Genomic DNA, 13,477 nt, shown 5'->3' on the forward strand with positions numbered 1-13,477 from the left:
GACTTATTTTCATTACACCCTTCACTTGTTTAAAACATTTATGAGTTGTTGGTTTTTTTTTTATAATTTTTTTTTTAATTTTTTTTATTTTACTTTAATATAGATTAAATAATATACAATGAATACTATGCAGTGTTGAATAATCAATATCTGTACCTGAATAGTAAATAGCTGAAAACTATAATTCATTTTTATCTTTACTATATTTTATCTATGCTTGTAATTTATTTGTTATATATTATTCGAGATTCACTCCCTTACAAAATCCCCCAATCAACCCAAATAAATCTGTTAAATCATCTGGTAAAATTGTAATCACATCACAGAAATACAAAATATCATAATGTCAGACTTTTCCAATATCGCGCAGCCCTAATTCAAGTATACAGATATTTCTTATACAGAAACTTTGTGGGTTTTTTCTGGTTTTCCAAAACTTTTTCAGGCCTGGAAAATGCCAATGTCAAAATTCCATGACTTTTCCAGGTTTTCCATGACCGCATAAACCTTGCTAATAATAAAAGAAATAAATATTTAATAGGGAAATGTGTTAGAAAGGAACATTTTTAATTTGCTGCGCTTCTAGAAGAGTAAATGCCACAATTATATGGCTTTAATAAAAACAGTTCATTTAACCTGACTGACAATCTAATTTAGCCCCAACATGGAAAATGTCGCACAAAAATAGCATCACGCAGAGAAACGGAAAACAGGACTCATTATTAAATCAGCAAATCTCTCCCAGTACCACATCATTTGAGCAATTACAAAGTCTAGACACATTTAAGAGTCAATCAATATAATAAAAACCTCTCAAAATAATCATTTACCATTTAAATCTTTATTTCCTTAAAATAACAGGATATCAAAGTTATTTGTGTTACTCTGAATACCAATACAAAAAAATTGTATCACTATGAATATACAGCACAAGACAAAACAGAGATATTTTCCCAATGACAAGCATTTATAAAGGGGTTTGCAGACGAGAACAAAGCCTGAGGAATTGTACTGTTGGCAGGCAGCTTTAAGGCACACGGGCATCTTGGCACTTGACATATCCTCTCCTGTAGGCCCTTTCCTCTAGGCTAAAACAACACGAGACACCTAAACTGACAAAAGATGGTGTACATATTCACAATGACTGGAAGAGAACCAGGCGATCTTGAAGGTTTAAGATAAACGGCAGTGAGCATTGCCTGATAAAAACACAATTAAACAACTCATTAAAAGCCTGTTGAAAGCACTGCTATTCTCTGTCCAGTTCAGGTCACATTCTGCAATAAATAAGACCGTTTGAATAAAGGATGCAACGATCTCATTTAATTAACATAAATACTACTCAGTTTGGATAATCTTTCCAACACAAATCCCAAACCTGTAACTCCAATCATTACTGCTTTTACATGATACTGGGGGTCCAATGAGACAGTTTTCCTGTAATTATTTGCAGATGTTTAAACAAAATGCCAAGTTTCCTATAATGCTAAAGGGAACTAGTATTTGAGACAGTATAACTTGTAGTTTTATAATGCTGAATCTAAGTTTGTACAGCTTTTGGTTTATAATATGACTTGTGTCTCACTCAAAATGAAGAATAAATATTTAGAGAAACGTTTGACGAATCACATGAGAAGGAGCATTGCTGATCAATTGAAAGGAAGAGGGATGCTGCATGTAAAGAGCTAACCATTCACATGCCTTATATATATCACACACAGACACCGACAGAGTGAATTAAATGCATGCGGTAAATAGAGGCTCTTTAACAGCTGTATTTTTTGACCTTCACCCCTGCAGTGCCCATGCAGAGGGTTGAATGGGTTCTGGGAGGTAAAGTCATTATGTGCTTCTCTTGATGGACCTCTTCACCTTGGTCCAAGCCTGATTCAGGGGGCAGTTTGGTGAATTGAGGGTTGGGGATTGGAGAGGAGTGGAAAAATTGGGGTGGACGGGCGGTTGGGATGGGAGCGCTATATTTCGTGAGAGGCCGGATGGTGATCGGCGAGACCGTTGGCTTGAGTGTTATTTTCGTTGAGCCGACGGACACGGTACATCTCGTAGTGGATACTGCTGGTGATGTCTTTAATGTTCTGCATGTGGGTTCTGCAGGATATGAGCCAAATCACAGAGTTAGGAGTTTGGCATAAGTAACGATCAATAGACATGAAGCTACAGTATCAGTCATGCAACCAAAAGACCAGATCACACCAAGAACAATAACCAACCATCATGAAAACTAGAACAACAACTCTATTAGCATCCACACCAGCAAACTGTATAAGTGCAAATTCCAGTGAGTTACAGTAGGATGGATTATGATTGGCTTTGAATTTTACAATTATTCATTCAGCTATATATAGCATTTTTCTATTATATTTTTTCTTTAATTTTTAGAGATATATTTTTAGAAACTATATCTTAATCACTATATCTATAACTCTCCTGTCGCTATAATAACAATCCTGTCGCTATTTACTGACAAAAATCAAATGTGAACTAATTTTGTTGGAGGAGCACAAATTGTAGATAATTTGGGAAAGAAAAGACCAAAATCAACAGAGTCTAAAATAACATTTTGGACTCCACTGGATTTGAGAAACAGGTTGGAACCAACATGATTTCATAGTTCCACTGTGTGGGTGTCCCAAAACGCATACTTACAGTATGCACTATTCTATGCCATTTTGTAGTATAAACAGTGTAATAAATAGTAGTATAAATAGTGTAAGTAATGCATTCACACTGAAACCTCTAAAGAAGAATAAGTACACTTCAGATACCCGGATGCTGCACTTATTTAACCATTAAAAATAACTGTGGAATGATGGACACTTCACGCACTCAACAGCTGCTGCTTTGCTCACGCAGCGGAAGGGGTGGAGCTTTAGGGCACTGATGTTTGATCACTTTATTTATTTTAGATTATGAAAGCAAAATTCTCCTACGAGAGTGATTATACCACCTCCCGATGGTGAATGCGGTTATACTAGTGACAGGTATTATTTGGTAGTTTGGTCATTTATTTTTGTCATATCTTTATCACTAATTTGGCAACCATCAAACATCATCTGGGAAAGGGTTTAAACTTCCACTTAGTAAAAAAAACATTAGTGTTTCATTTGGGTTGACACTACATACATATACTATGCTGTTGAGTGTGTAATTGCATAAGTGCATAGTGTATAGTGTGCCATTTGGCATGCAGATATGGTGAAAATTTGAATTTCCTGATAAGGATGTTGGTGAACTGGTCAGGAACTCAATACAAGTACACACTCTAGAATTGCAATTATGTAATAATAACGCATGTTATTAATATTTGTTTTAGTATGTTAGTCAACATGCCAAAATAAACAAACAATTTTAGAAGTACAACTAGTCTGACTTATTGCAAATTGTCTTTAATTACACTTTCATGACATTTTAATAACTAAATTAACATGTTTATGAATTTTAAGTACACTAAAAGTACACACCGTCTACAAACTAGAGAATACTGTAACACTGTTCACTAAACCAAACATGGATTATTCCACTGACCTTATGAGGAGGTCCCGCAGGTAGGCAAACTCACAGTGGGCAATATTCTCAACTACAGACAGCAAAATGCAACAAACACAGTTACAAATAGGATTCAAACAGTACCAATCAGACTGACTGACACTGACTTCTTTTTCTCCGATCATTTGGAGCATCAAATAAAGCAATAAGCACTTGTTCACTAGGTGGAGCTGTAGTACTCAAGGCGAGATGAACAGAGATAAGATTTAATCACTTCAGTCTCTAGTAACTCAATTTAAACCACAGTCTTCCTGAAAGATAACCATGACAAATTCTGTGTGACAAATACATATCTACCTGCAAGTGGAAAAAAAAATCATTTATGAATTATAGATCATGTCTAACTCCATGAGCGAGGCAGTGAAAGCCACCATGGAGTAGGAAATGAAAGGCTTTCACAGAGAGACTTTAATAAGAGGAGTCAAGCTCTTCAAAAAGATTACAGGATAATTACAGAGTCATCTAACTCTCAAAACATCTCACCAAAAATGAAAGAGTTTTCACTGTGAGCTGCTAAGTACATCAACCACCCAGATAGTTACTCTTTAGACAAGGCAGAATAAAACTCTACAATAACAACTCAAGTACGTGCTTACAAAAAGCATCTGAGTTGAATAATGTTGATTTTACAGACAATAACTCAGATAGTCAGTAGAATATAATAGCATTAAATATTTTTCTACAAATTAACAACATATTAAATCTAATATAAACAGCTATTATATATTTTTTAATTATTTACCAAGTTATGTTTAACATTGCAAGAAAATGTTCACAGTATTTTTTAGGGATGCTCCGATCAGGATTTTTGGAGCCAATACAGAGTACCGATTCCTTGTCATGGTGATCAGCCGATACGGAGTACTGATTCTGATGCTTCAAGCTTTATATAACTTTAACATTGCATAAAGCACATTTGATACTTAAGTAGAGATCTCTCCTTTTCTAAGTGAATAAATGAAGGATGTTGCACATAATCCCTCAAACACATCTCATAACTATTTAGGTGTGAACATGTCATGGTCAGATGCAGCTTTACAGAAAATAATAGATAAAACAGATAAATAATTTGGTAAGAAAATTGACTTACAATGTCATTTGGAAACACTGCAATGACGAAAGAAGAATTCAACATGTCTCAAATCAAGAAAAAGTTTGGAATGCATATTTGATGCATAAGAATTTAAAATGGATCTTCCTTTGCTTTCAAACTCATAAATGAACACTTGTGATTGGTTCATGATATCAGCCAGATTAGAGAGTACTGATCGAGTCATGAAATGTGCTTATTGGCCGATACCAATCTCCGGCCAATCAATCAGAGCATCCCTAGTATTTTTCTACAGGAGAAATATTTATTTTAGTTTGACTGGAATAAAAATTAAAACTATTTTTTTAATATTATTAGTTTTTTAAAGATTTTTTTCTTCCATTTTTGACAAACAAACCCATATTCTCCATTAACTTGCCTAATAATAACTTAGTTAAGCCTTTAAATTACACTTTACTTGTGGATCGATGGATTTGCTCTTCAGTGTTTGGACTCTCAGTAGTGATTATTAAACCATACTGAACTGAGCTAAACTGAACTGAACTTAAACTCTGAAAACTGAACTCACACTGTTTCAATTTACTATGACTTTTTATGTGAAGCTGCTTTAACACAACTTACATTGTAAAAGCGCTTTACAAATAAAGGTGAATTGAACTGAACTTGTATCTTGCAAAATTATGTGTAAAATATTATGTACTGTCACTGTGGCATAGACAAACTTAGCTATTATATAATAGTTATTAAAATTATAATGTTAAACAAATCATCTCTCCAACTAACAGTACTTTGGAATTTTTTTAAAAAAGAAATAGAATTTCAGAGGTGGGCTAATAATTAAAATATACAGGTCAGAATGAATGATTCATACATAACTTCACACGTTTCAATATTGGATGAAATCAGTGATTCTTCAATCTCTTAAATGAATGTGCATAAATAGAAAATGCATTTTAAATCGTTTCTTGCCATCATCTGCAGGAAAAGAAAATTCACAACAAAATTTGTTGAAAAACCTACTTTGATCGCTACCATAGACATCAGTGTTTGTATCTAAACTTTAATCTGTTTTCACGGTAATTTGACGTTTTGGTAACAGAAATGATGAAATCATGTGATTGAAGACTAAAGACAACTGCTCTAAGTTGAACGCAGAGCTGAATGTTTGCTGTGATCATACTTGTCAAAATTTAACAAGCAGCTGAATTGCTGTCCTTTAGAAAAAAAGAGTGTGTGGTTGTAGAGCAGCTAAAGAATATGTACATTAAGATATTATTACATGTATTACTATACTTCAATATATCACTACTGTATATATAAAACAAAAAGAGTTACAACTCTAAAATTGACTGCAAGCAATATATGATCTCGCCTGCTGCTTTTACGAGTGCTTAAGTACTTGACTTCCTTTACAATCTTCCTTGAGCAAGGAAAATGGTGATGTCATCATCATCAATGGGTCACATCCCTGCAGGCACTCATGATAAAGGCATTTTAACTGTCCGGCAGTCAACATGACTCACTCATAACGTTCTTGTGAGTGGCTCCTCATTTACAGAGGATAAGCCTTTCTGATGTTTGACTCACAGCCCTGCGTCTGCAGCTAATGAGCTCCCTTGATGTGCTTTTGGAACGTTTGCTGTCTGCATAGTCAGCTAATCACCTACTCTTTCTCTTCTCTAAAGAGGCTTAGAGACCAAAAGAGTCACAATACCTTCAATGGTTCCCCATTTTGTTTTTCTTCCCAAGAGTCTTCTCCCATTGACCTGGTACTCCTGGTCACTTCCTACTACTGCGAAAGGGATCATCTCCTAATGGAGAACGGAAAGAACCAAATAATGTCACCATGTTTTTAATGAACTATGAATGTTTTTTTTCTCTTAGTGTAGTACAAGCTTACTCTGATTTTCTCATTAATCATTCTGTCCTCTGCATCCTCGTCAAACTCTTTCTGTGGATAGACGTCAATCCCATTGGCTCGAAGCTCTTCCCTGATCTGCACAAAATCAAAACAAAAGATCTTTAGGGGCAAAAAAAGTAGATGGGCCAAATATGAAAAGAGACCTTCAAGCATCATAAAAAAGCTACCATTTCTCTGAATGTACTGGATTTATTAGGTTTACAAGTAAAATGTTGATGTTAGTTTTATTCTATAAGGACATTCTACAGCATTTCAAATTCAAATAACAAATAAAAATTCAAATGTCATTAATATGGATGCAATGATTAACTTATTTAACTATTAATCATGCTTTAATTCATCATGGTTAATTAATCGTAAAGTTTCTGCATGGAACAAAACTGCTGCAAAGTTATGCCAATTGTGCGCTAGTTTAAAATTCCAAGCTTGTACACAATAGGCACGCACATTGGATTAAAGGCTGATCTTAACTATGGCTGAGGCTATTAACTTAATGCCGTTCACATATCCTGTCCTTTGCGCACGCACAAGTTCATCATTTCCAATCCATAATCATTTAGAGGATTTTTTTTTTTTTTTTTGCAGAAAATGACAATTGGTCAAAAAAAAAATAGCAAATGTTTTTGAACAAGAGTTATTCCACCAAATATTGTTTTCTATTGTATTTAAGACTAAAAACATGGTATCTTCATTAATTATCTACAACCTATTATTATTTAATGATTAAACTACAAACACTACATTTTAACCATACCTCTATAATATCTAACAGAATATTTTCACAACTAATAAACTTACAAAACTTTATGGGGGTTTTGTCCATTACAAATCCCTGTGAAATCAAAGTTTTTAGATGTAGACTCCATATGTTAATTTTAAGGATATCTATAAACTAGTGTCCTCCAAAAAAAAGTGAAAGAATTTGCATTAAAAGAAGTTCATCACTTCCGCCTAAATGGATCAACCTTTCTTTTTTAAACGTCACCTCATACATCAGTTTCTCACCAAATGTCCTGACCAATCAAATGCTCTCTAGTATCTAACATGCTCCATCCCCCTTCAATATGTGATTGCTATATGCGCTTAAGCTCAACTACTATTACTGCAAAAGCTATGATAAAAATGAAATGTTATTGGCTGTTTTTTTTTTAAAAGGTGAAGGGTTACTTTATTTCTGCCCATTCTTTATGTTTTAGTTCAACTTGCATCACACATAAAAAAAATGCACATTTCAAAGCACTTCACAGGATGTTTAAAGTTTTTATAATCTATGGTTTAATCTGATAAATAACAGTACACTGTAAACCCAATAAGTTAAGGTAACAAACCATTTTAGGAAACTGATTGCAACAAACCATTTAAGTTCAAAAACTAATCCTAATGAGCACTGTGAACTTAATCCATTTGAGTAAACGAGCAATTTGAGCACAGTAAAACCCAATAAATGAAGAGAACTCAAACCAACGGAGTACTGTAAAACCCATTATTTAAGGCAACTCAAACCATTTGAGAAAACCGATTACTACAAACCATTTGAGTAAAAAAAAAAACTGATCTATACGAGTACTGTGAACTTACTCCATTTAAGTTAAAGTAATCAGGTATTTAATTAACTAATTACCTTAAACACTGAGTTCAAAACTATTTTCCAGTGAGTAAAATTAACTTTCAGTAAATTTTGAGTTGACTACACTCAGTTCATTTGATAAAGTTGACTGTTGGGTTTTACAGTGTACAAGAAACTGAACTCAATGTACATCCCTCAGAGCTACAACAGTCTGCAAGAGAAGTGACAACACATGGTTATCATGGACTTCTCTGAAACTACTTTGGGACTGAAGAAACAAACGTTTTTGGAATCTGACAGCCAATTTTTTTTTTTTCAAAACAGAGAAAGGTCTACAGTATGTCTGTTTTATACTGATGTAAAAAACACGCCAGCACAAGCACAAGTTGCTGACGTTGGCAATCCCTTCTTTTCTGCTATGTGAAATGCAACCAACAACCCCAAAACAGATGTTGCTTACATACACTTCATCACACCATGTGTCACCTCAGTCTCGTACCACTACTCAAAAACAGCAGAAACTTGTACACTGACTTTGTTTCAGAATAATAAAAATACTTTTTTGCTGTGTGAATTGTCTGAAGTAATCAAACCTCACGTTATAAATAAGCAGTATTGTTTCTGCAGGAGTAGTAGACAGACAGCATCTGCAATCTTGGAAACCTCTTAGGGAAGAAAAAGAGTCCGTTTGCCAACTTCAGCTAGAATAACAACATGACAGCATGTACCAGTTCCTCCACGCATCAATGCATTGGTTTGTGGTCTTCAGAGTATTCCAATGGGGATCACAGCACAAAGATCTGCACTGTATTTTGTCTTTTATTTAAAATCTTTCAGTCCATCTCCGTGTTAGATATAAATTCATACATCTTGGAACACAGAAAAGAAAATGAATAGTCTTTCAATAAATGTGGTGCATGGAAAGTTCCTTGTTCTTTTTTATATTTAGTATCTTTCTTTTAAATTTATTCATCTTATTTGTATTTTTTTTAATCTTTATCTGTTTTTGTGTTATCTGTATACATGCAGGGTCTGAGAATAATTTCAATTCTCTGCTTGTCTGTAAATGGGGCTAAACTGACAAAGCTGACTTTGACTTAATGTAAACGGAAACAAGATTCTGAAAACTGTTTTTGCCATTTTCAAGAAATCATTTTGGAAACTCAAATCATATAGTAAAAAAATGCTTATATATTTTTTTTTATACGTTTCTCAGTTTTCCCCTTTAAAATATATGAAAAAAATTCTTAACTTTTAAATCCCATGAAGGTTTTCTACTACATCTCACACATTATTCAAACATGAAATGAAATGCACCTTTATAAAAGTTATTTGAAGAATTTCTTCTATTGGCGGATGACAGTTTAATGCAATGCAAGATTTTTCATAGAGCACACTACACTAATGCCAGATTAACCAAAGTATACCCAAATAGAATACTTGTAATAGGTGTCAACAATCCCCAGAAAATCGCACACACGTTTTGGTCTTGTCCAAGATTGACAGAGTTTTGCTCTAAAATATTTGATACTTTTGAAAAAGCGTTTAACATATCAGCCACTCCAAACCCTCTAACAGCACTATTCGGAATTTTTTTTTTTGGCTAAATTTGCCTTAAACAACACAGAACATTGTGGCTTTTACCACATTATTATTGCTAGGAGGCTTATTCTCCTTAAATGGAAACTAACATCTCCACCATCATATGACAGATGGATAAAAGACATTGTTTTGTGTTTAAAGTTGGAAAAAATTCATCATTAAGAGGGTCTTTCTACAAAACATGGAAACCTTTGTTAAATTATATTGACACCACTGATCTACTATTGAAGAGGAATAAAGCTTTTTTTATTATTTATTACTATAATTGTTAGTTTTTTGTTATTTATTCATTTACTGTGTTATTTAATAACTATTATTTTTATGGCCATTGGTTCTTAGTTGTGAAAAAGCAGAATAGTGTCTTTACTTAATTTTGTATGTATATGATGTGTGTATCTGCACAAAATGTCAATAAATATACTTGGCAAAAAATATATTCAAGATAGAAAAAACATTGTAGCAGTCAATTTATTTAACATTTAGTCTTTTGAATAAAAGATTTATTATTTATTTATTATTATGATATTAGAATAGTACTATCCTGACATTTAGTTGACAAGATTTAGCAAACCACGTTTAATTCCTTTTTCAACAAAATGGTTGATTCTGACAAAATCTTTCTATTAAAGAACAATACCAGCAGCACAACATGGCAGTCAACCAAAATTGCTGCTTTTTCTTCAGTAAATGTTTTGTCTTAACACATAAGTACTGTGGCACATGGACTTTTGTAACTTAGCTTTGTTAGAAGTTGGTCAGAAAGTCAAATTGAAGAGAGACAGCGAGACAGAGGGTGAGTTTGGGAAAGGTCCGCGAGCCTGGATTCAAACTCAGGATGCCTGAAACTCAGTTGTGGTACATGTAGTTGCATTACCCACAATGCCATCAGAGTCAGCTTACCTTCTTTTTGAAGAAGTCTCTCTCCTCTAAAGTCAGAGTGTCAGCCTTAGCGATAACAGGAACAATGTTCACCACCTTACTGAGACGCCTCATAAACTCCACATCCAAAGGCCTAAGACTGTGGAAAAATCCAAAAAGATGGACACATCTTAAACCCACTTCAGTTAAAGGAATAGTTCATTCCAGAAAAATGGAAATTTACTCACAATTTAATCTCCCTCAAGTGGTTCCAAACCTTTATGGATTCATTTTTTGAACATAAAAAAGATGTATTGAAGAAAGCTGAATACTTGTTACTATTGCCTTCCATTGTAGGAAAAACAAATACAATGAAAGTCAATGGTTACAGATTTTAAGCTTTTTTCAAAATTTTTTTTTTGTGTTCAACAGAAGTGTTACGAGTAGTTGCTGTAGTGTTTGTGTGTGTGTGTGTGTGTGTGTATGTGTGTGTGTTGTGTTTGTCTTTCTCTTGCTCTCACTATCTCTTTCTCGGTCTGAATTATTCGCAGGTGCAGCGGATTACGGCAGATCGTGATTGGTGCTTGGATTGGCGGCGGGCGTATTTAAAACCTCATACAACATGGATTCAGCGGCTCCCCGCTCTCCCTCTCGATTCCCCACTCGTTATTGTTTGTGGAGATGTTGTTACTTGAGTGATAAAAACGAGTGATTGTTGCTGATGTCTCTTATATGGCGTTTTGTGAGATGCCGATGTGAATTTGTACATTCTAACCGGAGAAACACGGTTTTCTGTCTCCCTGTCTGGCTTGAAGCATGGTAGGGAGGTTTGTTGCCTTCTGTTTATTATTTTAGTTCAACTCCCTACTAACCTTTCTCTTTATTAGTAGGGAGGTAAGTTTTCTGTATTTTTTATTTTCTTATTTATTTTTCAGGGAAGTTTGCTCTAATTTAGTTAGTTTAATTTATTGTTATTTATTCTGGCTTAACCTCTTCCGATGTTATTTTGCTCATTTTCTGTAAATAAATAAAATGTTCTTGTTAATTCTCAGTGGTTTGGTTTATATTTTGGGGAGACAGAGTGCGGGGGCACCAGGAATTATATTTTTAATCCCTGTTATCTTGTTACGTTTTGATTAAACATTTTTTTGATTAAGGATTTTTAATTTAATCGTAACAGAAGAAAGAAACCCTTAAAGGTTTGAAGCATAAAGGTTGAGTGAATGTTTGGCTGAACTATCCTTTTAAACTTACAATGCAGTTTACAGGACTGCACAATGACCACCAGAGGGCGAAAACCACCCAAAATACACATGCTCTTAAAACACTTAGGCATGGAATTATTCTTCACTCAGTGCTTTTTACAGGGGTGTAAGGAGGCCTGTGAATGTGAAAGGAAAAGGCACACAGCTATTTTTCTCAGAAGTGAATGAATCTCCCGCGGTGTGACAGCAGCGGATGCAGACTGTAGTCTCTATGGCTGACTGTTCGACTCTAATTAGCCGAGTTGTTGAAAGCCAGAATGCAGCTGTGGAGCGGTGACATCTGCAGTGCTGGATGGACATGAAACAGTCAGTCATTCACAGCGGCCCACTGAAAGCACTGCAACACACGCTACGGGGCATCAGGACTCCACATCCATGGTTGTGTGTCTAGCATGTGTGTTCAAGGCTCTCAGATCTTTTTTTTTTATTATTAAAAAAGAAAAGGTTGGATGGACGGTCTTATGTCTCAGACGTTACAGTGACATGGACTTTCAATATCTCATCAAACAGCTTTACTAATATGCATATCTTATGTGCATGAAACACAAGATATACTCTATGCATTTAGAGTACAAACTACTGTCGAAATAATTGGGGTCAGTTAGATTTTTATTCAGCAAAGACGAATTAGATTTATCAAAAGCAACAGAAATCTTCAATGTTTTTCTATTTCAAATAAATGTTGAATTTTATATCGAATCAAAGAATCCTTAGTATCAAAGAATCCTAATTATCCACATGTAATAATAAACTGTGAAAAAGTCTTTAAGATTTTATAATAAGACATATGCCTTGAGAATAAACTGAAACTACATGTGACACTGTAAACTGGAGAAATAATGCTAAGAATTCAGGTTTGCCACAAAAATACAGTCAATTTAATATTATTTCAAACCAGGGGTGCCCAAACTTTTTCTTATAAAGGGCCAAAAAAAAAGCTAGTGGGACTAGTGGGCTGAAGGTCAATATAGCTGCCATGGGTACTTCCTAATTTATTTAGATTTATTTAAAAATAGCTTGAAAACATTGCTTTGTGTTAACTACTACAGTATATATATATATATATATATATATATATATATATATATATATATATATATATATATATATATATATATATATATATATATATATATATATATATATATATATATATTTTTTTTTTATGCTTTAAAATAAACTTAATACAGTAAAAACAATTTAATTTATAACAGAAAGGAGTTACGCTAGTCAAGCTGCACCTGATTTTGCCTTGGTTTGCTCGCAGATGTCTTCTGCACTGTCCTCTATCTGTCAAGTGACCGTATTTATTTACGTATTTGCAATTAACATTTAAATTAAACATTTATTTCAGTTGGTCTTTTTGTAGCTCAGCAATAAAACAAACAAACACAAAAGGTTATTTAAACGAAAAATTACCCCTGTTAAAAGGATTGGCCCCAACCCGGGCCAAATCAAAGGTTACAATGGGCCAACTTTTGCTCTTGGGCCTTACATTGGCCATCTCTGTTTTAAACTGTATTACAATATGCATAATACAGTATTTCCACATTTTTGGAATTGTGACACAACATAAATGAATCTGATGTACACAAATATGTTGAGTACTGTATTTATATTGTTTTCCCAAACTAAATTTATATAATATA

At 33.9% G+C, this 13,477-nt stretch overlaps 1 protein-coding gene across 6 annotated transcripts in view; it reads right to left on the reverse strand.

Annotated features, from left to right (window-relative positions):
* Window positions 1-819: 819 nt before the first annotated feature.
* The window catches only part of septin9a (septin 9a), a 132,181-nt gene continuing 119,523 nt past the window's right edge, over window positions 820-13,477 (reverse strand). For all 6 annotated transcript variants that reach the window (XM_056453789.1, XM_056453791.1, XM_056453790.1 and 3 more), the window contains 5 exons: window positions 10,606-10,723; window positions 6,516-6,611; window positions 6,330-6,426; window positions 3,544-3,595; window positions 820-2,106 (listed from right to left, as the gene is read on the reverse strand). In XM_056453789.1, the coding sequence (XP_056309764.1) occupies window positions 1,974-2,106; window positions 3,544-3,595; window positions 6,330-6,426; window positions 6,516-6,611; window positions 10,606-10,723 (496 nt within the window). In that variant the 3' untranslated portion in view covers window positions 820-1,973. The remainder of the gene's footprint in view (window positions 2,107-3,543; window positions 3,596-6,329; window positions 6,427-6,515; window positions 6,612-10,605; window positions 10,724-13,477) is intronic.

Source organism: Danio aesculapii, chromosome 3, assembly GCF_903798145.1.
Source record: "Danio aesculapii chromosome 3, fDanAes4.1, whole genome shotgun sequence".
In the NCBI taxonomy this organism is placed as follows: Eukaryota; Metazoa; Chordata; class Actinopteri; order Cypriniformes; family Danionidae; genus Danio; species Danio aesculapii.